The sequence below is a fragment of the Porites lutea genome, chromosome 2 (genome assembly GCF_958299795.1).
Source record: "Porites lutea chromosome 2, jaPorLute2.1, whole genome shotgun sequence".
NCBI lineage: Eukaryota > Metazoa > Cnidaria > Anthozoa > Scleractinia > Poritidae > Porites > Porites lutea.
Genome location: NC_133202.1, coordinates 30,246,566 through 30,273,997, shown reverse-complemented (window position 1 = coordinate 30,273,997; position 27,432 = coordinate 30,246,566). Strand labels below are relative to the sequence as shown.

Here is a 27,432-nt window from a genome sequence, read left to right as displayed (position 1 = left end):
ATACCTACCGTTTCCAATACCTACTTAGATGATTAAAGGGTGTTTGTCGCATAGAGGGGTGAACAGGAAAAACCTGTGTAATAATAACATAACTTGCCGAAGGTTTGACGACAATACAATAAAATGCATACTATTTATGCAACACATTCGCGTTGTATACCGTGAAATATCCTTCGTGTGACTTGATTCAGTTCAATTTCTTAGTATACATGAGAGCCCTTAGGCGAATGTGTATACAAAGAAAAAACAAGTTACGAGTTAATTTGCAGCATTTTTTTTTCGAGACAAAAGTTGATTCTTTTTTTTTTTCTTAATTTTTAAAGAGCCCCTTATACTATTGTAAGTGTTTCAAATTAAGGCATCGTTGACACATTCGCAGTGCAAGCCTCGTGCGGATATATCTTTTGGGCTTGATATTTATCACCTGATAATAACTACGTTGTGCTAAGGCGGTTTGAAAAGCGAAATTCTGAATTAGGTGGTACTCATCAAATGTACAAAAGTAGTGTGCTTCGTCAAGTACAGTTTTAGCTCAAGACTGGAGTATTGTTATGTAAGAGGACACTGCACGTCGTTCTCTTAAATACTTTAAGATACAGTTCTTGTACCTTAAAGTATTTAAGATACAAATCTCTACAAATCAAACAATTCTTCCTCGATTACTGCCATCGACTATTTGTAGCTTGTGATACGGCGTGTGATGAGTTTTGCAAGGCCTGGCAAAGGGCAATGTCGATTGTAACCCGGACTTGAATCAATGCATAGTCGGCATGCACTCACAAGCCTTAAACAACTTGATACAAAAACATAAAGGAGTCGATCAGGATGGTCCTTATTTTTTCATAACTTACTCAGATTCTGTAATACACGTTTCCAACAAATAAAATGCAGGATAGAAAATCCATTACTTAAAGTGGTGTGCTAAAAAAGGCAACATGCGATAAATTTGTTTATATAAGGCTAAAGTAGTTATCCGAGCTTGTTTGGCAAGCCAGTCCAGAGGATAAGATTGCGGCTGAGAGTTTAGAGAAAAACTGAAAATAGAAAGATTAACCCGTCTCAGCAACGTCGCAATTCAGCATTTTTTGGTTCCGCTTTGTTGTTTTCTCTCCAAGTCCGATTCCGTTACACTAGCACTACTGATCCCAATCCAGAGATTTGTACGGTTCTGTTCCTTGCTTTTCTTATTTTCTCTTGTTATTCTGTGCTCGCTCGTCAGGACTAAATAGGGATCTTATAAGCATCAAAAAGTCACTTCTTCTTGAACATTCCGGCTTTGTTTCAACGTAATCACTACTATACTACGTGACCTTGTCAATGTCAACGAATTTTTCTGCACTTGAATTCAAAAGCCTGTGACCAAGTTCAGAAAAAGAAAAAGAAAATTGTCACCTTGTGTTTATGTCCCCCATGAAACTTGTTTTACGTCGCATTCATGCAACGATGGCAAAGAAGGGTCCAAAACGCGTGATGTACATGCAAAGTTGTTTTTCTTAACTCTTGTGCCTCTAGATTTTTTCTTTTCTCGTTGCTGTATGCAGTTGCATTGCCCTCATTGTTGTCTAATCTCTCTAATTAGAACCTGGAATAGGCTATGAATCTAGAACTTGTCTTTGTATATATCTTTTTCCCCATGGTGTATTGTCGGGCGATGACACTCTGCTCAATGTTTCGTGTGCTTAGCCTAGCTAACTGGTGGATCAGCTGGTCAGTGACTAGGGCTTGTGTGGTACATCTCAAAATCGACTTCCAGTTTCAAATCCGACGGTAATGGGATTTTTCTCCTTAAAATGTCATTTCAGACCTTAGTTTGGAAGAAAGAAGTAAAGTCAGCCATAGAATAAAAAATCCGAATAAACAAGGTACTCATTTAAAAGCCAATGGGGCACTCCCCACATTAAGAAACCTGGGTTGTGGCAAAAACGTGACTTTCACCAAAAACGGGACCACAGCCAAAGGCGGTTCTGAAAACTAACTTACTGCAATAATAATTATTAAAATCTCCTGAAGTCACTTTTTAGACTAGTATGAAATATTGCTGAAAATGCACTAGTGTTCTGAGCTAAAAACTGGAAACCATTCTTAAATTTAGATAGGTCTCCTTTAGCTAGTTTACACCAAATTATATAACTTTCGCCTAAGTGGCGTTTTCTGGCCGAACAGGATCGCCTTACTCTTGTTCCAGTTTTCAGTGTTCTAAAAATTCGATTCTATTTCTGTCAGGAAATAGTTCTTATACGGCTGAAGATAGTTTGTTTTTTAGAAATCAAAGGTCAACGAGAGAAACGTGTGAGGCGTAACGTGTTTTGTCTGTCACAAGTTTGACAAAGTTCATTTGCGATTATAGTTTTCGATCCCGTACCGTGGATGGAAGTACAAAAAGCAGAGTTTCCTATTTTTTTTGCTTATAACTTAATATAAGGGACTAGGGACTAGAATAGACTCGTTGAGATCACTGCGAAAAGCTACAATTAGTTCGCTTAGGAGCCCATAATCAGTTTCCGTGTTTTCAGTTGGAAACATCTGGATACCGGAAAACCGCAAATGTTGTAATGTTGGCAACGGAAGCAAGGGTAAGTGGGGCGATCTACTGCTCCCGATGACGTCACTCCTCTTTACAGTAAGTAAGCAGAGTTTTGAGTTGAGTGCAAGAGTTGATGTGAGAAGTTTACAAGAAAAAAAATAGTCCGGCAAGTGAATTATCCTGCCCGGATTCCGTATGTTTGGTAAACGTATTCCGTCAAGTGGAACGTAGATGAGTTGTACTCGAAATCGTGTCGCCGTGAAAGATGTTGACCCTACGTTTCTGGTTGAGTGCGATCACAAGGCGAACAACGAGAAACAGCAGTTATGATTGTTGGAAAGATGGATCGTCAGATGAGTCGACTCTTAATTTTGCAAGCTGCTGAACAAGGAAACGCGTCTGTGGTGGCAGCTTTGTTAGACAAGGGTCATCATATCGACACGGCTGACGAAGATGGAGTTAATGCGTTGCATAGCGCTGCGGCAAATGGGAACGACAGCGTGGTGTGTTTGTTGTTGTCTCGAGGCGCGAGTTTGGAAGCGAGGACTATTTACGGTTGGACGGCTCTAATGCTGGCATCTTACTATGGACATTTAATGGTCTGTTGCATTTTGCTTCAGCACAAATCAGACATATACGCTCAAAACGAACTCGGTCATACTGCTTTAGATTGCGCGGCAAGAAGCGGCCACTCTCAAATAATTAATTGGTTGATCGAGGCTGACACACAACAGCAGGTGCTTGGCGAGACGGTGAAACTTTGCTTGAACAGTCCGCTTATGAATGCGGCGCAACATGGTCATGAATTGGCCTTAAAACTGCTTTTAGAAAAAGGGGCAGATGTTAATTATAGAGACGGACTAACGGGCTGGACGCCTCTAATGCTAGCAGCTCTTAATGGACATGTAACTGCGGCGCAAATCTTGGTTGCATCTGGAGCAGACACGAATGTTCTGAACGTTATCGACCATACTGCGCTTAATATTGCCGCGGTACGCCAAAAAACTGAAGTGCAAGATTTTCTTGACGAAAGAACTGCAACGCGACCGCAAATTAAAGGTAAAAACTTTAATTGTTTTGATTTAATTTACTTCAATTCAGTTATAGTTCGACTAAAGTTTTAGTAGCTGGGGTTGTACCTATATTTTTAATGGGTATATTGTGTTCAACAAAGCCCATTTGGCGTAACAAGTGCGAAATAATGGCTGCAACCAAAGGATTATTTTCCCTATTCATGTCTTAACAATAGCCTATCATTCGTTTTACGCAATTGTCCAAGGTTGTTTTGTATAGCTTTTCTACTAATTTTGCATGATCAGGCCATTGCACGCGGCCGCGGTGGGTTTTATCAACGCTCTGGTAATTTCAAACAATAGTCGGGCAGCGACCTTTATTACTGCAAACGTACACATTCAGCGCGTCAATAACAGTATTGTGATTTTGTGAGATGCTTCTGTACATGGCTGCTAAAAACGCTCTTGTTGCGTTTGCGAGAGACGTGAGCTAGTAACATTGCACATTGGGAAATCTACTTCCGGTTACCATTAGATTAGTGACACAGATGAAACATCAAATTGCGTTGTTAGTCTAATTACCATGTTTTGCTTAAAAAGAGCACCAATCGCTAATCAAGTCAATATTTTTTCTAAATTAAGGCATAATTCTATCAACCAACATACATTATATAAGCTTGGCTTTTCCATGAGACAAGGCTTTCAATAGAGTGTGAAAACATTCCCAATTTACGTGAGAATAATTATTGGAGGTCACCAGCACTTATAAATAAAATATTATCTTTTTCATTCACAGCAGTTACGAAGTTTTACAGGTTTTGTATGTTTTCAAAGCTACCTAGTCAATTGGCAATAAGGCTGTTATTTTGTTCAGATTAATATTTCAAATGCAGCCTCTTTCTGTAGTTTAAAATCTAGTGTGCAAAAATGCACCATCTGCATGAGGTACTAATCAAATAATGAGACCTCATGACACAAGGGCAGCGACAGCAAGACCGCAACAGCAACAGGGACATAAAAATTAATAGGGTTAGTGAGCAAAACAACAACTCTGCATGTGCATCACAGTCATTTCTATAAACTTCCTTTTCCGTGCCTGCTCAACTAAGGCCCGGGTGATGATGCCAATGAGCAAATATATTTTTCTTGCTCACTAGCAATAGGATCCTTACATATGAAGTTTACAGTGTGGCGCGGGCCTAAAAGGTGAACTGTTAAAATTTTAAGTTTAAGAATATGAGCAGCAAGGTGACAAATTTTGCAGCATCTAAAATGTACGTGACAATTATTGTGTAGGAGCTGGGACGTGATCGCCTGTCTTCCGCACCTAGTTCATTGCCAACTTTGACATTGCTGAATGAGTTGGAATAATCACAACAAAGTTTCACAGACCTTTGATAGTGTTTAAAGTTCCGCTAAGAGAACCAAATCCAACACAGTCCGTGACCGCCTTTACATGCACTAATTACCTGGTACGATAAAATGTAACATTCATCTTTTACTTCCATAAATAAAAAAGGTGTTCATGATAAAAGCTTCTGCACTGGCCAAATTGTGTCATAATGATGGCAATCCTTTTTACGTTCATTCAATCTTTTTTAGATTTTTGAACTCTTCACCCCCAGACAGAGTTTAAAAATGACATGATTTTATGCAGTGAGAATTGACTACTTATCTGTTCTTAATTTTGCAATTTTTGCAAGACAGTATTTCACAGGGTTTTATTTCTGCAATACCAACAGGCAATATGAAAAAAGGGCATTAAATTTCGTGATTAAATTCCAAATCTCGGAATTTTTTAAAATTTCTTGATAAACTGGAACAAGCAAAACACATATTTATCTACTCCACTTATAATATGTGAAATCTTTGCACATTTTGGTTATCTCACAACAGACGGTCTAAAATGAAACCTGTGTAGTTGTTGTTAGATATCCTGTATATGTTGTTGTTATGACATCACTTGTTGTTTTGATTTGATTTTTCTATAAGGGTATTACATTTCTCATGGTTAAATTTTGCAATGTTCAGTTAACATTTGCAGGTCTTAATTTTGCAAGTTTTTTACAATTGCAAAAAATGTCAATTTAAAGACCAGCGAAATTAAATACTGTACCAATAAGGTACCCTATATATGCTATAAGAATATGTGTCACTGAATGGGGTCCCATGTTTTCCTTCCGGCCCTGTGATGGGGTTCTTTTAGATGAGTGGTCTTCCTCAAAGGAAAAATAAATATAAGCAATACAAATTAGGATAACAATGCGATTGTAAAAACCACTTATATTTCAATGAAAGGTACTGACCTTCATCAGGGTGAATTGCCTGAAAACATGTTATACTTGCTAAAAGCTTGCTAGAGTTAAAATTTGAATCCGTAACACACCCTCCCTAAAATACTGTCTTTAACTGTTAAGGTCATGTCTTGCAAGCGCTAAGAGAAAATGCGCATGTAATGTAATATTTATTTGTATGATTATTATATTTAAAGACTGGTTTAAATGTACTTCCTTGGCCAAGGCAAGATGTCATATATATTTACATAATGTAATGGTAATTATCACCCACTAGATCAGTAACAAATCTAATGTCACATACCATTGTGCTATTTCTGAATCAGAAATATGACCAATTACTGAAACAAAGAGTTGTCAACATTTTGGTATTTTTTGAACTTTTACCCTTTGGCTTATTTGGTGCATCAGTAATCTACATTTGTTACTTTGAATGAGCCTGTCATTTGAAAATGTCAATCTTTTATATGAAAGTAGAATTTTGACTGAAACATAGCAATCCGTTCTAATAAATGAACATCATTCCTAAATAATGGGCAGAGTGTGCTGATCAAAAACAACTTATGTCGCAGTTAGTCATAAAAGCATGACAACAAAACATATGGCATGAAGGGAAAACACGGCTCTGTGATTGGCGTGACGCACGACTTCCATAGTGTGACCATAAAGTCCTCCCCCATGCTATTACACATCTGCGCGCTGGATCCGACAAGTTCAGCTTTAACCTTTGGCATGACAGTTTGCATAAAACAGCTGTTGAATTTCAAAGTTTGGCAAGTAAACATGTCATTTTTGTATCCTATCACACATCCATTCTTAGATGAAAACAACCTTATTTATTTATTTATTTTAATTATTTTTCCTTTGAGGTAGACCACTTGTCATGAGTGCCTCTGATAGACTCCATCACAGGGCCGGAAGGTGAAAATGGGACCCCATCCAGCAACACATATTTTTTTGTATTCAACTGGCTGCCAGGTTTTTTTTAAAATACTGCTGGTTTTTTGGAAACTAAAAGATACATGGCATATAATCTTAGGAATCAAACACCAAACTAACAACTTTATGCCTACAAAACGTCATTTCTATACTGCACAATATGTGCAAAATAATGGCTGCAACCAAAGGATTATAGTTGCAGAGCTTTGTAATTTTGCATGATCAGGCCATTGCACACTGAACACTTAGTCCTAATTAGTAATGCCATCTGAAATAAAACTGCTGAAGTTGTTTAGGTGATAGCTAAATAAAATTCCATAAATGTGTTTTTGAAATGCTTAGTACGACTTGTGTCTTGGACCAGTGCCACCCTTTGTGTCTTTACCCATTTATCAGTCACAAGAGTGATTAGTGAGCTTAAAGCAAAGACTTTCTTCAGCGCCGCACAACAATGGGATGTGGCTAGATTGTATGGTCTTTTGCAATGAGTATGTTACTTGTTGTAGCAAGAATAATATTTTAAACATTTTTTCTATCATGCCTGAACCAAACATGACCTCAATACCTCTAAACATCAGACTTAACTGTCTGCAGTACTTGACCTGACAACTGAATAATATTATTTTTAGACCACAGATAATTATTTCTGATGTTTATCACATACCAAAATGTGAAGTAATAAGCATTTGTAAGCTTGCAGCAAGGCCAGCGAACATCCAGGGTTTTTTTAATGATCAGAAGTAAACCTTAATTGTTTTGTGTGTGAGTAAATACATGTATTTGTATGGATGAGAGTGGATAGAAAAATATTAAAAAAGTGAAAAATTTTATATTTTTGCATAAATGTACTAACTGAGGATTCTTTTTACCTTCCTTGCTGGATGTGCAAGGACCATCTTGTGGATATGGTCATCTGATACTCGTAAGAGGCTAGTTATTCGCTGGGCAAAGGCACTGCATTGTTCCTTTATGAACCACCCCTTCTCCATAATCACAAATTGACCCCGTCTGTAAATTTTAGCATGGGTGTGGCCCAGGACAAACTAAAGCACATAAAACTCAATTTCAGTTTTATCTGGGAGATTTTGTGAATAGTATGGGTGATTTGTGCCATATGTGGGAGACTTATAGATAATCTGAGAGTGCTGGTTTATAATGTAGTTTTTCTTTCTTAGTGGTTCAGAGCAGATGGGCATTCTGTTGAATATCATCATGTCGGTTTTACCAATGTATTCATCAATATCGTTGGACACCTGTATTCATAAGAAATTCACATTTTTACTGTACAATTTTGAATCAAATTTTAATAATAATTTAGTGATAATGACAATAACAATATTGTTTGTAGGAATTGATATTCTGCAAATTAAGATAATAATACATGATCAAATGTATATTACACTGTCTAACACTATAACTAACAAAGCTGACTAAAAATATATAGAGGATATTACACGGTGGTGCGAAGATATGAATTTTATTTTCGAGTGGCAAAACAATATTTTACAAACGAGCGCAGCGAGTGAGTAAAATATTGAGAAAATAAAATTCGTATCTTCAAGCCGCCGTGTAATGTTATTTTTATCATATAAACAAAAAGACATCGATAATATAATAGAGGGAAATGACCGAAATTACGTCATCGATAAACTCACACATGAGATTATGGAAAATAAACCACTCGGGTCCCGGATGTAGTTTTTATGAATTTTACGAGTGGTATATTTTCCAGTAAAACACTTGTGTCTATATAATAAATGAATATATTGAATAATTACATGAATAGTTGAAAGTCACATACATGGATGATAATCCCATTTTCTGTGACCGTTGTAGGTCAGAAGTGTATAAGACCAAGTATTATTGAAGCTGCAAGAAATGGTAAGTATTGTATCACTACCTATGTCATTAATTTTAGGCAGATTTCATTCCATTCTGTTTCAAACCCTTTCATTCTATAACTGCAATTTGGTTACCATAATTCATCTAGCTATTAACCCCTTCCCCCCCCACCCCCTGGGGGGGCTTATTTAGTTTAGCAAAAACAATGGTATCAGTTCTCCACAAAGAACCAGAATGCAAAGTGAAAAAGCTCAAGTGCAAGAAGTTGGAGGTCATGCAGCCAAGGATCTAAAAACAAATCTGAACTTTCAGCATGTGAATAACCATCCCGGATCAGTCTAAATGCAATTTTACAGTCGCGATTGATTAATACAGTCTATCATTTATTAGTGAAGAATAATAAGGAGGGAAGGGGGAGCTTACAAGAGAGGGGAGGGGGGGGGGGCTCTTCCCCTGAAAGGGTAGGGATTATTAGACAGGGGGGCTTATTAGAGGATTTATGGTATTAACCCATTTGCCCCTGAACCACCCCTTCAGATCCATGTCCCTTTAGCCACTTTTGACATCATCAGTTTTCATGGTCAAGGACAACTTTGTCAGCTAAGTTGTGCGGGGTGAAGAGATCTTTCAAAACCATACCAGAATGAGCATGATTTATGATCAGTGCATTATAAATGGTTTTTCTCAGTTACATAAGTGTATTAGTTATAATGTGTGACAGATTTTGTTGCTCTGTTTTTTTGTTGCTGTTTTTTTCAGCCTTACTGGCATGGTACAACATACACCATGTTAGTATAACCGACCAGGAGAAACATACGGATTATAAAATTATTTACTTACAAATGTGTCAACCAAAATCAGTAGATTGTACAGAGTCAGGGAGTTTCCAATTTAATTGTAGCACCTCTTTTTTGTCATATTTCATCTTTGCCAGTTCAAATAACCAGCAGTGCCAGATCCAGATGCCTCAATATAGGGGCCCAGTCATCCAGACCCTTACATAGGAGGGAGGCAGTCTCCAAAAAAATTTCAAATGGGTCTAAAAATAAGGGGGGGGGGACATTCCTCCTGGGCCCCTCTTCTGGATCCGCCACCGACCAGTACCCTCTTTTAACTATTATGCTGTCATTACACTATACGTATCTAGGTGATGTGATCTTGGCCAGAGAATTATTAGATTTGGGTGAAGGTGACAAAAATGCTACTGGTAAGAAGCTTCTGTTACACTTCATTCTATTGCACTGACAGATTATAGCGTCACAAACAATATTGACTTTAAAACAACGGAAATTTAAGACTTGCCACAAGTTGTCCTTGCAAGTTTCACCTCAATAAAGTGGTAAAGTGAGGAAAGCAAGCTTCTTTGGTTATGAAGTTGCCAAGAGAGCGATGAAGTCGCCAGAGAAGGACTTGTCTCGCTCCTTTTGCACCAAAACTGGGGAGTTGCAGGACTCGCATTTGGTGTCTCAAGTTGCAATCCTTTGTCCTGAGTCAGATTAAATTGGACAGAGGACTTTTTTGAATGTCTAGGGAATCTTTTGTCTGCTGTGGTCGAGTTTGAGACATTGATAATCAAGATTCAGTTGGATTTAGTTTAATAGTGTGGAAAATTAACAGAAAAAAATTAACAAGTGAAAACAAGAATTATGCATGGATAATTGTGGGTTTTGGTAATTGAGGTTTGAATGTACTTTGTGGATTTATGCATTAAATTTTTTTTGTTTTGTTTTGCTTTGTTTTTTAATAGTTGTTTTATTTAAATCACACTGTTAAAGTTACAAAGAGGTACCATTAATTACAGTATGTACTAAGGAATTTTAAAAAATAAATAAATAAATGTGCAATAAATTTGATAAGCAAGTTTCTGCTTTGATGTCCTTAGATGAAGATGGGGCTACACCATTGATGTATGCTGCTATGGGTGGACACTTGTCAGTAGTACAGTTATTGATTGACAGAGGGGCAGACATAGATAGACAAGATCAAGTCAGTGGTTGGACAGCACTAATGCAAGCAACATACTATAGGTTTGTCAATACTAAAGTGTAAACATATCATTATTTTGTTGGTTTTGGTATCCATATAAGGCCTATTGGAAAACTAAACCGTTCCCTGTAAGACTGTACCCTTGATGATCTTGCTTCACAGATTGTCTGACAGGAATTTACTTCTGCAATTGTTGTTTATCACTGCATGTTTGAGGGTTAAATCAACCTCAAAATGGCTTAACTTCTTTTTCCAGATGCTTAAGTAGCACACTGTAGTAACACTGGATGCTTAAGTAACATGCTAAAGATTCAAATAGCTAACGTCAAAAACTTCTGTTAATATGAAATAAATATTTTTAAATATTTTTATCATAGTTTCATGAATGCAAATTTGCATCGTTTTTATGCTGCTTTGTTAATTATATTTTGATGCAAAAAGAATGGCATTTTCACTTTAAAAAATGAGATATCAAAACACGCTGACTTTGCCTCTGAATGGCAGAAATCGCTTTTTGGTGGACTTGAAATTTCAACATTTTCTGGGGGAGGATGCCCCCGGACACCGTCTGCTAAAAACCTGGATCCACCCCAAAGGTTGAACTGAACTGTTTGCACACTGTTATGTACTCTTTGTGGAGGCTCCAAACTAAAAAAAAACCTTACATATACCAGTTATGTGCAGCGTTTTTTTTTTTTTACAAACTTCAGCCTTCAATCCATTATGGTAACTCCCAAAATATGCAAAACCTCCAAAAAAAATTCATAGTTTAAATATAACATCTCCAAAAAGACTGATGGGCAAGATTAGCAGTCTTGATTGAGTGATATATGATAGAGTGTGAGGCCTACATTTACTAAACTTTGTGACTTCTTGTTTCAGATTTAAAGCAGTTGCTAAACTTCTGATAAAGTCAGGAGCGGATGTTAATATTCGGGATAAGAATAGCTGCACTGCCTTTGACATGGCAAGCGTTATGGGTGGGTAAAAAAATTTAAAAAAAAATAAGAATGATTATTTTAGTGGTCGCAAATCCTCTAGTGTATACCATTACAAAGTATCCTTGAAGTGAATGTGGATTTTGGAAATTTGGAGAGATTCACTATTTGCACTTCTGCAGCTGAATAATTCTTGTTTGTTTCTTCAAAAAAGGAAAAAATTGACACAATCAGCTGAACTGAAGTTAGTTCTTTCATGTACCTATATCATAATGACGCTTTACCTATTGCTTTTACTCAAATCTTTCAAACTGGAAATTAGATTCATCAATATTCCACAAGATACTCTGACTTTTACCGACCTTATACCTGTAGAACAAATATTAAAAATGTTCAATCCTGTTTCAAGGTCCTAGAATACGGAATTCATTACCGAACAACATCAAAAACGCCCCAACTTTTAATATATTCAAGCGTGTGATCAAACCATTTTTAAGGGTCAGACAAGATACAACCTAAATACCTTAACACCTTATATCTATTTTTCTCTAAACACACTTGTATACTTAAAATACACGTCTTTTTCTTTACTTTTAAATGCCGCCTAGTATTTAAATTTCCCGTTGGGGGGAAATCTCTATTCCTCATAAGCTCGACTTTTCGGAGATTTCCCCGCCACAGTCACCCCTTCCAAGTTGTATGCTTGTTTTAAATTTAATATTAATTAACTTATTTATTTTCTTTTTTATTCTAATTGTAATTTATTCTGTGTGGCAAAATAATAAAATAAAAATAAAAATAAATAACTGAGACAAGGTTGTCGTTTTAGCCAGCATGATCTTACCACTTTTTTAAAGACCCTGGTTGCATGGCCTGGCCAGGGTTTGATTTGAACCCATAATCTCCCACTAGGCAGACTGTTGCTCATCCAGTTGGGCAACAGTTTACTAAATGAGTGGTGGTTACCAAAAACAAAAAAATAAAACTTCAACCCATCATAAAACTAAACTACAAAATTCACTTTAACCCTGAAAACTTACAAAATTTGTCTGGCAGGTGATACAGAAATTTTCCGATTATTAGCCTCTGCTAGCAATATGCAGTTGCCATCAACTCGTAAGGAATGTAAGTATTCGTCAGTTTGATAATAAAAATTAATAGTATCACTGGCTTGATTTCACTCTGACAATATTTTATCATGAGTTATGTTTAAGTCGTATTCGAGACTGTTGATGATTGATGATTGCTACTCCCACCTGGACGGGATGCTAGTCCATCCCAGGGTTACCCCACAGCAGTATGTCGCTGGTACCCATTTATACACCTGGGTGAAGACAGACAAAGTGGGGTAAAGTTCCTTGTCAAAGGAAAAAATTGGACAGGCGAGGCTTGAACCCTGGACTTCCAGATCCGGAGTTTGAGATGTTAGCCACTTGGCCACACATGCCGCCATCGTATCATCCATTCCCCTCGGGGCTTTCCATGGATAATTTACTAGGCTGGTTAGGGGTCTGAGATAAGGCCTACAGGTTTTCATCCTCATCCCAGAAGACTAGAAAGTCTAACGATTTAAAGATGACAGCACTTTCTACTTAGTTATTTAAGACCCTGAGTGTTGATCCAGCTGGTGTTGACTGAGCTAACCAAGCAGGGGTTTCATTCAAATGGCGTGAATATTTAAGAGAAATCTCTACTTTTTCTTCACTACTAGCAGTCTAATGATATTACTATTGGTTCCTAAAGGAAGTTGATAAGTGTTGTGAGCAGATGATTAACTAACAAGTGTGAAAAAAAATTCTTGATCAAAGCAGGGTGTTCATTAGGTATCGGAGATCAGAGAATTCTCCGTTCACTGCGCAGATTTTGCTGGCTAACATTCGGTAGCCTATGACTATTTTTTATTAATTCAGACACGGAGCCTCTTTCAGACTCTTCTCCTGTAACGTTACACCTTTCTCCTACTGCTAGAATTCTTAATGAAAACCCTGTCAGAGGGAAGTTACTTGGTAACAGCGTCCATTTGACATAATTGTAAAGTAGCAGTTACATGTACCTGTCATAAAAATTAATTTCAACCATTAAATTGCCTTGTTTCTTTTAACAGATTATTTGCATTTTACAAAAGGTAATAAGGGTCGTTTTAGTGGATCAGAAAGAGATTTGTCAGGATATAATAGGTGAGAAAATTCAACAAAGGCAAACTTCTTCAGGGTCCGAAATTGCGCCTTCCTGGTCGCCAATGCGACTAAAAATTTAGTCCTGGCGACCAGAATTTCATAGCTGGTCGCCAGCTAGCGACTTGTAAAGCTGGTTGTTATTGTGGACTTAAACGTTCGGAGAAACTGACTAAGAATTGAAACCTCGAAGCTATTTGCCAACACGTGTCTTACTTTTTGTCCTGCTGATATTTTTTAATTAAAAGTGAAACGAAGCTTCCTGTAATAATACCTCCACAACAGCTACTATCAATAGGAGTTGAACGTTTCCAAGCCGCCATTACGAGTAATGTGGCACAAAAAAAATGTGGCCTGGTACGAGCAACATGGAGGCTATGCCGGTTTCGTGGTTGTTTTGTGGATTGTTTTGTGGTAGTTATCGGAAGAAAATAGTTTTGATATGATCCGGTGCAGTCATGGGCAGACAGCTTTCTGTTCCTACGTTCTAGATCAGATGGCTTTACATGTATATCTCCAAAAAGTAATTTGTGGAAAAAATGAGACCACTCGTACACGTACGGTTTCTTTCTGGTATCGGGAGCGGAAGTATTGCAATTTTTAAGCACAAAAACGTCCATACCATGCATTTTTTACTGGTGTTTAAACTTTTATTTGAAAAAAAGGGAGGGGGAATTTTTGGCGACCACAATTTGCCCTCTGGCGACCAAAAATTTATACTTGATCGCCAGTTGGCGCTCGTATTAAAAAGTTAATTTCGGACCCTGTTCTTACAACATTCTTGCAAGGAATGACATGTCAGATAATACTTTTCTGAGCTTTGTTAAAATGTTATGTTTAAAGAAATATTGTATAACATTACTAGAAGTTTGATATTGTTATTTATTATAAATCATTTGCTGTGGAGATGCAGTTGTTTCCTAAGATTCTCATACAATGATGTTTATTAATATTAATATTGTAAGAAATAATAGCAATGTTTCTCTTCTTTCAGGGAATTATTTAAAGATGATGGAGGCCAGGTATTATTAAAAAGAATAATATTTACTGTGATATGATTAGTATTATTAAGAGGACTTAGGTTACTTTCTGTAAATCTGCAACTCACCACAGCCTTTCACTATTTTGAAAGATCTTCGCAGTAATGCGTGCAATGGGATTCAAACCCATAATAAATAATTGACCCATCCAGTCATACTTAATGACAGTTTTCCTTTTTCAAGTTTTACAAGAGGTGGAAAGTTCTCAGGGTACAAAATCACTGTAGTGGATGGTTGACTTTTCACAAATATTAGGTCAAGTATGAAAAAATTTGTTTAGGTCCTCATGTGAATTTTTTGTGAGTGTATGTCTTGAACTGGGTGACAAGATCACGTTAACACATGAAAGATTGACTTTCTGATGCCTTTCGTACCAAAGTCATTTATAAATGGGCTTCGCCCTTCTGAAAGTTTTTTAGATGATATGTATATATGATCTGTTATTTTTTTTATTTTGTTCCTTTTATTGTTTAATAGGAACAACATTGATATAGACTTTAATATTATTTTTGTATACCTTCTTCTTTAGAACTGGTGGTCCAAGCTGTCAAGAAGATTTCGAAACCTAAATGTTGGCCGCACTTTTAAAGCACAGTCAAGTAGCAAGATTCATGTGTTGTCCAAAAGCTATGACAACCTTGATGAAGAGGAAAGCTCTGATAGTCAATTTTCTGAAATATCAAGTAGCAATGATTCTGGTGTAACCTTACGGTCACTGACTTCAGGTAGGTTAGAACTCTCCATTGCTATTTAATTAGAGACTATGAGGACAAGAATTGACTCACACCCTGAAAAGCTTCATAATTTCCTTTTTTTACCAGCAAAGTTAGGATGGTTATTTTCATTGGAGGAGGTTAAGCCCTGTCCAGGGCCGTCATTACGAGCCGGGGTCTGGGGATTTCCCTTGGCTACTATGAATCTGGTCCCCGGCTACTTTCATTGGAAAAAGAAGAAAAAAGAACCAAAAGAAACCCCTAGCTGTTTGATTCCCCGCCTACTTGTTGTATTTACCCGGCAACTTGAAATCTTAGTGACAACCCTGGCTGTCCCAAACACAAAATATTAAAACTCCTAACTTTTGCTAACTCGTAACTTCTGCCAATACAACATGCTTGTTAAAATGATGCTGGCTATCATTTCTTTCCACCAAAATGATACTGGTTCACAGGTGGCTTGCACACTACTTAGTATCGAGGAAACCTAATCATTGTAGTCATCCTCGTCTAAGAATCTAAAAGTCTTTGTTAAATAATCAGGCTCCCCTGTACAGTACTTTCATTTGGTTTTCAGTTGGGTTTTGCTGAAAAGCATAATACAGTCGACTCTCTCTTAACGGACACCTCTATAAGACGGTCACCTCTGTAAAACGAACTCCTAGAGTTGGTACCTCCCTTTCTTTCTTCCTTCTATTTGACTCTTTATAAGACGGACATCTCCCTAAGATGGACAGCTAGTGCCGGTCCCAAAGGTGTCCGTCTTAGAGAGAGTTGACTGTACTTGAATTAAGAGTATAATCAGTCAAATCTTGGGGTAAACTGACCTCACATTTTCTCTGGGAAGTGACAATAATGACGTAACCTCCAATTAAATAGATATTGAATGATTGTCTTCTTTCTTTGTAGTGATTTCTGAGTCTGCTTTGAAACGTGCTGGACATATCAGACCTCACTCTATGGTAAGTTCTTATATAAAGGTTGAACAGTAATGTATTCAGTGACAAATTTATCATTTAGTTCTGATATCCAGTCAGACTTTATTTATTTTGATCCTTTTAAAGATGCGATCTCTTATGATCACTAAAATTTGTAAGCTAATGAAATGGGAATATTTTTATTTGGATTGGTTAAAGTCCAACTAGTTATAATAAGGAGTTTGATATATGGGTCTTCTAATTTTGGGCTGTATTGTGACGTCTAAAACAAGAATTAAAGTTGAAATCTGGGAACCCATTGCAACAGTATCCTTATTATACATGAACTACCGGTAATAGTTTAGCTCATTGTTAATATCCATGATTTATTTTGAAATAATTTCGAATTAGAGCCATGGCATTTAAAGTAAAAGACACACAACTCAGCTGAAGTTAAAATAAATGGTGCTTAAAAAAGACCCTCAGCATACACTGGTGTAGCTCAGTGACTCGTGATTATGCATCTCATGAGTCAATCAAAACTGTAAACACAATGCAATTTGGAAAGATTCTCACCTAGCAGTTAGTCCAAAGTCACTGTCTCATTAACTCATCCTGTTTGGACGGTAGCTAAGAGTGTCCAGAAATAGACAGTATATGACTATATGAACTGTCATTCATTTTCAGGCATTGGTGTCACATGTTACTAAACTGCCAGATGATGTCATCACACCTGTCATACCTCCACCCCTCCCCTCTCCTGCCTTTGAATTACCAATGATACATCGTCCACAGCATAGCAACGATCTACAAAGTCCAACAACGCCTACTGGACCGGTAAGTAGCGTTGAAGCCAAATACTGTCTTGCTGTCACCATGCACTGCTCAGTGCTTTGTGAATGATTTTCATTTGACTTTGTGTTCTGTTTTACAACTGCTGGAGTTCCAGCTTTTGCTGTAATCAGTATATAATAATGATCATCATCGTACTTAATCATCCTCTCCCCTTATGGGGCTTTTCAGGGATAATGAACTAATAATTATTCAAATGAAACATACTATGGCTAAGAATCCCAGCTGGTAGGAGGCAAACCAGCTGGCTATTTACAAGTGTGGCCAAGGATTTGAACTAGGGACCAACAAGAACAAATCCAGCTAGCGGTCAGGGCAGGACTTGATATTAGGGCCTCCAGACTACAAGTCCGGTGCTATAACTGCGCGGCCCTGCTGCCTCCACAAGATTTGAAGAAGCTAGAGTTTAAAACACAGTAAAGCCATGGCCTGCATAGCAAGCATCTAAAGGCGTAGGGGAGCGAGAGGAAGGGAAAAAGGGAGGGCGGATTGGGGTTAGGGTTCCGTTACCTTTCCCTTTCACACTTGTCTCCCCCTCCCCCTTTCTTTTTTTGTGCCTTTAATAACTACATTATTATTAATTCTGTTGTTAACATTTTTTTGGAGACATCAGCCCCAAAGGACATAAAATGCAAGTTGGCATAAATTATAAAAATAATTTATAAAATATGCTACCACACGCCTCACTTTTAACCTACTTTCCTCTTTGCATGATTTGCTCAATTGGATGGAGCACTGTGTTTGTCTTTATCACAAGGGTTAAATCTCTTTGAATCCCGATTTGTTTTTTAAACTGTGCAGTACAAGCCAGGTCAAGCTTTTGCTCCAAGATTTATTTATTATGTGATTAATTGGGACACTATGCGATAGCTGTTATTTGCAAAGCTTATTCTAATATGAGTAATTTGATAATGATGTAGATGATGATTTTGTGCGATTTTTTTAATGTCTGAAGCTGTGTTGTTTTTAACATTTAGGTTCCTAGTCTCTGTGTTAATGGTCAATCCATTCCTGATGTACAGAAAAAATATTTTGAGGATCTTCTGGATAACATAGTAATAAACAGTAAATTTTATGTAACCAGTAATGAAATATTGATAAGTTGAACTTAAAGTTGGTGACTAAATCTTAAAATTAAACTTAAAATATTGATTAGTCTGCAGAATATGCATGCATAATTGCGTATAGATCACATGATTCTAATCCTGAATAAAATCATTGAAAATGTACTTTTCAACAGCACTTGGGTCGCAGTTCAGTACATTAAACAAGTTTACCAGTTACGTGAAAGTTTCTAGTTGTGATTTCTTCTTCATAGTTAGTAAGACTTGTGGTTAAAAAACACCCGGTAAATTCAAGTTAAAATTTTAAACTTATTGAAAAAAATGCAATTTACAATGTGATGCTTTTAAGAGCTCTAGTTCTCAATGTTGTATGGACATTGATTAAATGTACATTAAAAAGTGAAGTTGAAAGGAATAAAATTCAGTAATTTCTTGTCATCATTGTCATCTCTTTTTTCTGCTAAAGCTGTTATCTGTTAACATATTTAGCAGCAGAAATATTTTAACATGATGATAATGACAAGACATTTCCCAGTTTAATGTTTAAAATGAATGTAAACATAAGTAAATAAATATACAGTATATGGAAGTGGTTGGATAATGACTTGGTTGATTAGTGCACCAAAAGGTGTCAAACCTGTGTGAAACTACTTGGTCCCTCCAACTGGTTTGTGCAGTTACCATAATAAACAGTGCCAAGTGGAAGTACTGTGAAGCCATTAGATTTCATCCACAGACTTGATCAACATTTAGAACAATATACTTACTAGAAAAATAGCTCTAGCATTTATCTGAATGTACCAGCTTCTTACACTATCCCAGGGAACTATGTGATGATGCCAGATTGCCAGACTTGTTTTTACATACATCGTAATTAAATTTTATTGTATTCTTGTTTTTTGTTTTTTGAGCAGAGTAGTGTTAGTGCATATCCAACAGACAGGCCATTAATTTCCCCGACGTTAAAGAAAATTACAAACTTTACTGGAAGTCCTGAGTCATCTTATTCCACTGCAAGCTTCCACTCGTCTAATTCCAACAACTCAGGCTCAAGGTAAGGGTGACAATACCCATCTGGTGCTGGTTAAACACCAATGAAAATGCTCACTGCCAATGCAACAGCAACCCCACAGCTAATATCATGACTCAAGATGGATTTCCTGCTGTGTTTTGTTCTTTTGTTCTTGTGGTTCTTTCAGGTTCTCTAGTTAATAATAATAATAATAATAATAATAATAATAATGATGATGATGATGATGATGATGATGATGATGATGATGATGATGATGATAATAATAATAATAGTAAACTTCTTCCCTCCCTGTATGGGGTTTTTCGGGATATAATGAACCAATAATTCAAATGGAACATAATATAGTTTAGAATCCCAACTGGTAGGAGGCAAACCAGTTGGCTATTTACAAGTGTGACTTTGGATTTGAACTCAGAACTACTAAGGACAAATCCAGCCAGGCGCGGATCCAGGATACATACTGACTGATTTGCTAAACGAGCGCTGGGAGGCGCAAGCTTCTAGAGGGGTCGAGGGGCATGCTCTCCTGGACATTTTTTGGATTTTAATTCCCTAAAGTGCACTTTCCTGGATTTCTGAGTCAGTTAGACAGGATATTGGCTAGTTCTATTCTCCTCAGATGAAGCCTTACAAATCAGCGGATTTTCATCAAGGTCAATTTTAATGTTGTAGTGGATATGGAGCAAGGAGAGTCCAAACCACTTTTCAGATTTCAACTTGGAAAATTGAGGTTGTTCATTATGAAAAATCTGACTGATTTCTGTAAAACAGTGAAAACCGGTGTGGATCCGGGCCTGCCAGCTAGCAGTCAGGGAAGGACTTGAAAACTCAGGGCCTCCAGATTACAAGGCCAGTTTTAAGCCACTTGGCATGCTGCCTGCACTGTTTGGTTTGTTCCCTCTGGTTCTATGGGTTTCTGTACACTGCTGTTCCATAATGCAAGTACTAATGTTAGGCCTCTCTCTTGGTTAAACTGTTTTTTGTGAGTAGTGGGTTTTATTCTTACTCTTATCAGGACAATAAAAGCAACAAGCCCCACTGCAGAATCAGTGTTCAGTCCATGGCCATCATCCCCTTTATGGCACAAGCCAGGAAAGGCAAATTTCAGCCGTTCGCCCACTCCAACATCAGTACACTCTGCACCTGCTTGGACATGCTCCATGCAAAAACAATCAAGTTTCCCTTCACTTCAAAGCCACTCAGATAGTTCCAGCAGCACCTTAACATCTCATACCCACCGTAGATACTCTTATAACAACACATTTGACTTCAGTGAAGGTATGCTTGTCATGTGTTTCCCAAACAATATTATATTCATAGTCAATATATATGTTTTAGTTTATTTTTTATCTCAGGTAATTTTTTGTCTTTCTTTTGTGGTTGAGTATGGCAATGTTGCTAATAAAGTTGAAACAAAGGAAAAATAAAAATTACCTGAGATGAAAAATTAACTACATATACAATGTTTAAAACTTGTTATTGTGTTTACAGGCTTACAGCTAGTAACACTCTATGTCAACGTCTGTGTAAGTCTGTCTGTGAGGACATGTCTTTTGTCCTCGTAGTGCACGTTGATGATCGGCTACCTAGACAAGTCTATTAAGTCTTGCATCACTGTTTTGGTTTTGTTGGTTGTTGTTGGGTTGAGTTTAAAAGCTAGTTTGATTGCAAATAAAATAATGTGAAACTAAAGCGTACATTTAAAGCATCTTGGAAGAGGAAAGAAGTTGTGCAAGGAATGGAAGGTGTCCCTGAATGTATCTAAAATGACACAATGATGTATAGGCATTCAAAGTTATTATGGAAATGCAAATTGAACTTTCCAGTGACTTTTCTATATTTTGGTGAGGGATCTTCTTTTATCAAAATAATGGATTCGGTATTTTTTTGTGGATGAGTTCTGACTGACTGATGTTTTTTTGCTCGTTTCAGGCTGAATATTTCATTATCTCTAATTTTTCATGGCTTCTGTTCATTATCCTTTTTTCACTTTTTTTTATCAGTGAATTCAAATTATAAGGGTGACTGTTTTATATGAAGTCTCCATTTTAACATTTTTTAACTTAAGTGCATATCTTTATTTTTGGCTTTCCACATGTAATTATGTCAACCCTCCTGGATACCCTGTAGTGAATCTCCTGGTCTCTTGTATGGGTCACTACAATCTCCTGGATAACATCTTTTTAGCTTATCTCAGTGCATAGCCTGGAATTGTGTCTTAAAATCAAATAAAACATTAATTTATTCCATTTTAAGGTTTCTATAATTAAATTTCTGGCAGCATTTTTTTGTGTCTCTTATTATTGTAAATAAAAATTATTGAATTTGTTGTCTGATTTTTGGGGTTGGCATTTCTGATTCAATGCCTACCACCCCCATGGCCACCCCAGCTAATAAGGAGCTTAAACAACAAAAGCAATGGCAATGAAAATGTCACTTAAAAATTGAATTTGCTCTGAAACAAACTTTATAACTCTTATTCAATTTCAATTTGTCAAGTGTTGGTGAATTTTTCTGGGGCTGATTCTATTGGACTGCAACATCCAAGTTCAGAAAAAGGAAAAGCAAAATGTTGTCTGTGTTCGTGTCCTCTGTAAAACGTAAAACAAGGAAGTTTCACGCTGTAGTTGTGTAACAATGGCAAAGAAATGTACAAAAAAGGGTGAAGCACGTGCAAAGTTGTTGTTTTGCTTATTAAACCTATTGTTTTTTTGTTGTTCTTGTTGCCGTCGCCTTTAGGGTTGCTTAAGCTCCCTGATGTATTCCAGATGCTTAACATATAAGTGTGTCCATATGTTTACTCAAACAGACCCAAAATAGTGTTGTGTTTAGATAATCTTATTAGGTTTTATTTAGTGACTGCAGCTTTTGAGGATATCAGTGACTTTGTTTTTTCACCTTCTTCACAGCAGATGACCCTGAAAATATTCTTAAGAAGCTGTCATTGGAAAAGTACCAGCCAATATTTGAAGAACAAGAGGTAAATCAAGAATCTGACAATAATAATAATAATAACAACAACAACAATAATAATAATAATCTCTTTTGGGAAGTTCCGAACAGAATCCACTAGCCCGATCGCAAAATCCACTTGCCCCAGACAAGTGTTTTTGATCAGTGGACATGTAGGTCATCAACCCTACTTGTCCTTTGGACAAGTAAATCCTCAGAAAATACATGTAAATAAAAAGTTACTTTTAACATGTTTCAGCCAAACATTAAGTATACAGCCAGGTTTTTGCAAGCGTAAAACAGATCGCTTTTCGTGAAAGTAACTGACAAGTTAGAAATGAAAAGAGAACAGTACTGATTGCATGATTAAGATGACTTACAATCTATCCACCATTTTATTTTATTGTGCACTGAAAGCGGCCTAGGACTCTTGGGGGGATTGACTTTTGCATTAATTTATAATAGACCCTCTATGTAACTGTTAGCTCATATACAATGGTGGCTCAGCGAAGCATAACAGGCTATTTTGGTGCCCCAGTGAAGCAGCCGAGGAGGAAAGGAAATCCTTCTGCAAAAGACACTGGGGTGATTGAGAAGAAACATGGTGACAGCCCAACTGTATGAGTTTGAAAGTTTCAGGAATACAATTACTTGTATGAGTATGAGTACTTTATTGACACTTAAAATGCTGTTTGTTTTATGTGGGTTCCAACAATAAACGGGTCATTCTTCTTATCCATTACCATGCATCACTAGAACTTGGATTTAACTTGACGTACAAGGACAACTAGACCTGAGCTTTGGACAAGTACAACTAGAACCTCACTTGTCCATCGGGAGAGTGAAGTTAAAAAAATTTTTTCCAACCCGTCCTTCGGCTATTGGACAGGACTTTCTTTGCATGCTACTTGCTGCCCTTCTGAAGGTAGTGCTTTTGTAAGTAACTGATTCCCCATGGATTTAATTCATGTAGTTTAATATTATTGTAATACATCTATTATGTCATTGTTAAGGTTGATATGGAAGCATTCCTTACACTTACTGACAGAGATCTCCGTGAACTTGGTGTTGAAACTGTGGGTGAAAGGCAACAGATTCTTACAACCATAACTGAACTTAATAGTGGCAAGGTAACTTGTGCTTTTATTCTTTAAACCCATTAGCCGAATATCAACATGCATGTTTTCCTTACTGTTTTTTATGCATTTCTTATGCTACTTTCCGTAGATCTGCTAATGATCACATCTGAAATGCTGCCCATGAGTACTACACTGTCTTCTTAGCCTTTTAAACCCCATTTACATGTGCTAAAAAGATCGGCACGGCATGCCAAATTTTTGGCACCGTGCCAAGACTACCTCTGGGAGGTAGTCTCGGCACCCCTAAAATTTTGAGCACTGGTGCCACATTACATTTGGGACGGATACGTTTACACATCAAAAATTGGGAGTGCCGTGCCTTAAAATCGTCAGCACAGTGCCAAAAATTTGGCGTGCCATGCTGATTTTTTTAGCGCGTGTAAATGGGGTTTTACTCTAAGATCAAGTTATGAAGAGATTATTTGTTACCATAACTGTTAAATCTGTGGATGAAATCAAATTAATGGTTTTACCATTTAACCCTTTAAGCCCCAGTATCCACATACAAATTCTCTAAACTGATCTCCGTACATTTTCTTAAAGAATTAGTTGAGAGAATTTGATAAAAGATCAAAGCATTTTCTCTTTGGTGAACATTATTTTTATTAATTCTCATAACCTTTCCTCTTGATTGTCTATTGATTGTTGTTAGGAGAAAATTGATGTTGGTCACTATTGCGACTCAAAGGGTTAAATGAAACCTCTTTGACAGAACTTTTGCACAGCACCATCTATTTCCTAAGGCTTTTCAAAACAGAGAATTTGTATGAATTTTTTTGGGATAATTTTTTTTGCTTAGGCAACTATTCAGGGAGTGAAAGGGGTAATGAGCTGCAATCATTGCTCATATCTTATGGTAATGTTTATAGGATCGCCAGAGGCAACACCAGCACGAGACTATGTCAAGTTATCATAGCAGTAAGTCTCATCATGGTACATGTACCAGTGGTGAGTACAAAGTTACTGAGAAATTTGTTTGTTGGTTTAGGTTTTTCTGTGAATTGGTGATGTTGCTAGGCTTGATAGACCTTTTGAGCTTGTAGATTTTGTTTTTCCAGTTCAGACCATGTTATCTTCTCAAAGGAATTTGCCTTTTGCCTTGTTATAAATTATGCCTACAAAATTATGCACATGCATCTAGGACAACATTTGAAAGAAACAGTTCTCTGGGGTAACATCACGTGGTCTGAAATGGAAAAACAAAGCATACAAGCTGAAAAGGTCTATAGATAGAAGAAGTCGTTACATCATGTTGCCATGGTTGCAAATTATCTAGAATACAGTTTAGATGATAACCATACAGTAAATTTATCTTTCCAAAGTACTAGCATGCATGTCGTTCGGTGTCCATAAAATGCTGTGTCGGCAAAGACATGATATGGTTTTCATTTGAGTTCATGTCTTTGAATCATTCTGACTGAGACCTAGATTAATTTTTTTTCTGTATTTTCATCTGTGCCTTCATTTTTGAAAAATAAGATTCTATAGAAAATTTTAGGCAAAATAGGTTCTTATGAAAAGTAGAGTTAAAATGGAAATTTTAGCCTAACAGTTTCTTAAACTTTGAGTTCTTAGATGCGGGTTTTTACTGTATTTTCCAAACTGTAATTTCACCTTTACTTCGCTAATGCAAGATCAATGAAAATATTTGAAATCAGTAGGTGTTGCTGCTGAGTTTAAGGACAAAAAACGAAAGCCACAAGGCAAAAACAAAAGCGTGTTCTGTGACTGATGGCATTTCCCATTTCCGGTGTTTTGTAGTCGCACATAAGTAGTATTAAATTTTGAATTTATGTCACAGACATCAGCCACTCATGTATCTAGCTGTCTCTCCTCAAGACGTTGAGAGAGCAGTAGAAATTGAGCCTACAATGTTGCCATGTCTTTTCGGTAGATAACTACACAATGGGATTGAAATTAGCCAATGACAAGTGGAGATCTAAACAATGAAATTATGCGTAACTGTACACAGAGGCAGTTCAAAATACATTGCAAACCATTTTTCTAAAGGATATAAATAAGGAATTGTGACATTTGTATAAATCAAGCTGAAAAATGTTTTGACAGTGTCTGGGCTGGCCAAAATCAAAGCTAGCGGTAAAGATTTTGAACAACCTGACCTAGATAGAGGCAATGGCACTCATTTCACGGTAAATGGCGCTCAGCGAGTGAAACGCAGTTTCGGTGATTTGATCTCGAGGTGTGATTGGCTAATTTCAAAATGTTTCTCAAAGTTTTGTCTGGGTGGCCTCAGTTCATATGGTTGCACTAGATTTATACTATCACCCAATTAATCAGACCAAGTAGTATAGAACTGAACTGTGGTGGACAAGGAGGGATGGGTAAATGCATTCATGGGCATGCTAGTGATCCACTATGATAATAATGGTGTAAAATGTTCTTGACAGCAAGTGCCAGTGTGTGTTTATCTTTGTTATTTTATGCCAGTAATTTAAATAATATATTTCTATTAATTTTGCAGGTTATAGTTCTGTGTCACCGTCAGCAAGTACAAATATGCCACACTGGGTGTTGAAACAGCCACCTTAGTTAGAGACTAAGGAGATAACAATTTAAAAATTTACCTAGAAATAATATTATTATTCAGAATTTTTTTTTAAAAATATTTTTATAGAAACTTGTGAGGGTTGAGCCCATTGCCACCTGGCTATGCTTGCAGGCTAAACAAAAAGGTTTTTTGATCATTATAATATTTTAAAATATTATGGTAAAAAGCAGGACTTTTTAACAGGCTTTTTAAATATTTATTAATAGTGATAAACTATAGATGATAACTTATTAATTAACTTTAATTTGTAACTAATAAAATAATGTCCCAGGAGGACAACGTTTTTCTCTATATAAGGACAACACAACCACTTAGGAGGAATCTTAGGCACTGTGCATAAATTACATACAATATTATTACTTAATTAAATGCTCTTCTGGAATAAATGCAGCACAAATCAGAAGAATGTGGCATTTATTTGAGAATTGCAAGGAATTTTTAAATCTCTGAGTGTGCATTACACCAACCAATATTATGTTCCTATCTCAGCGAAAAGCGAGAAGATAAAACTTCTCGCTGTTTTATGTGACATTTGCAAATGATTCATTGTAATCGTTGTCCGTGATTTTGAAATAAATGCCTTCCTTTAATAATAATGACGCATAGGAAACACAAAAATTTTAATAAGTGCAGCATGTAACTAAATAAATATGGTAACAGGTAAAAACTTGGAACAGTGTAGAGGGTGTCAATGAGGTTTACATATACACCCACCCTTTAGTTGTTTTCCAGAGAATGAAATTAGAGTTTTTTGGAACCCCAAACATGTCTTTTTTTAATTGATATTCTTCCCAGAAATTGACTTCCAAATTTATTTGATTTCAATATGCTACTGCTTTTTAAATGGCATTCAGTTTGTATTTTGTCATTAATATGGTCACATCATACAGCTAAAATTGTCTTTACTATTATGCTAAAGGTTAATGGTGGTTTCGATACAAGTATATTCAGTCGAGGTGTAAATAGTTTCACGTCCTTTAAGTGGCTTAAAGAACAAAGACTATTTAACCAAAATGTTTTTCTTGTTCATGTGAAACTCTGCTTGAAGTGAACAAAATTTTTGTGCAATTTCACCGCTTGAGTTCATATCAAAACGACTTGTATTGAAATGACCGGTTCCATGCTAAACAGTTAGCCCTATTGATGCCCTCCAAGAAACACTTTTTCCTTTGGGCTTGAAGTTTAGTATACAACCCACTCTTTTCAATTTATCATTTGTGACGTTTCTTTTTCCACATATTTTATATTTTTACTTCATGAACAAGCACAGGAAAAAATAGCGGATTCCCATTTTTGGATATTTTTGGGTATTTAAAGAATACCCATAAAAATCCCAAATTTGGCAAAGTGAGACAAGTCCCAACCAGGGAACTCCCAACCAAGTTCCCAGATTGGGACTTGTCTCACTCTTCCAAATTTGGGATTTTTGTGGGTATTCTTTAA

General features: G+C 36.7%; 1 protein-coding gene across 5 annotated transcripts; it reads left to right on the top strand.

Annotated features, from left to right (window-relative positions):
- The first annotated feature begins 2,596 nt into the window (after positions 1-2,596).
- LOC140928271 (ankyrin repeat and SAM domain-containing protein 6-like) lies at positions 2,597-27,270 on the top strand. Of its 5 annotated transcripts, none has more exons than XM_073378006.1 (18): positions 2,597-3,583; positions 8,607-8,651; positions 9,760-9,819; positions 10,495-10,639; positions 11,481-11,578; positions 12,593-12,661; positions 13,641-13,713; positions 14,705-14,732; positions 15,280-15,475; positions 16,373-16,425; positions 17,068-17,217; positions 18,210-18,287; positions 19,211-19,350; positions 20,345-20,607; positions 22,242-22,309; positions 23,295-23,411; positions 24,290-24,368; positions 25,903-27,270. In XM_073378006.1, the coding sequence occupies exons 1-18, from the start codon at positions 2,851-2,853 to the stop codon at positions 25,968-25,970; spliced, it is 2,463 nt and encodes an 820-aa protein (XP_073234107.1). In that variant the 5' UTR covers positions 2,597-2,850; the 3' UTR covers positions 25,971-27,270. The 5 variants fall into 5 exon arrangements, with proteins under 5 accessions (XP_073234107.1, XP_073234108.1, XP_073234106.1 ...); XM_073378005.1 differs by having other exon boundaries at positions 2,599-3,583; positions 22,239-22,309; XM_073378007.1 differs by lacking the exon at positions 9,760-9,819 and having other exon boundaries at positions 22,239-22,309.
- Positions 27,271-27,432: the final 162 nt, after the last annotated feature.

Bases quoted from the DNA above. Each gene is read 5' to 3' on its own strand.
- LOC140928271 (XM_073378005.1), top strand. From the start codon at position 2,851: ATGATTGTTGGAAAGATGGATCGTCAGATGAGTCGACTCTTAATTTTG. The intron at 18,288-19,210 runs GTAATAAACAGT...TTTTTTGAGCAG, and splicing joins AGGATCTTCTGGATAACATA to AGTAGTGTTAGTGCATATCC. The intron at 24,369-25,902 runs GTGAGTACAAAG...TTAATTTTGCAG, and splicing joins TCATGGTACATGTACCAGTG to GTTATAGTTCTGTGTCACCG.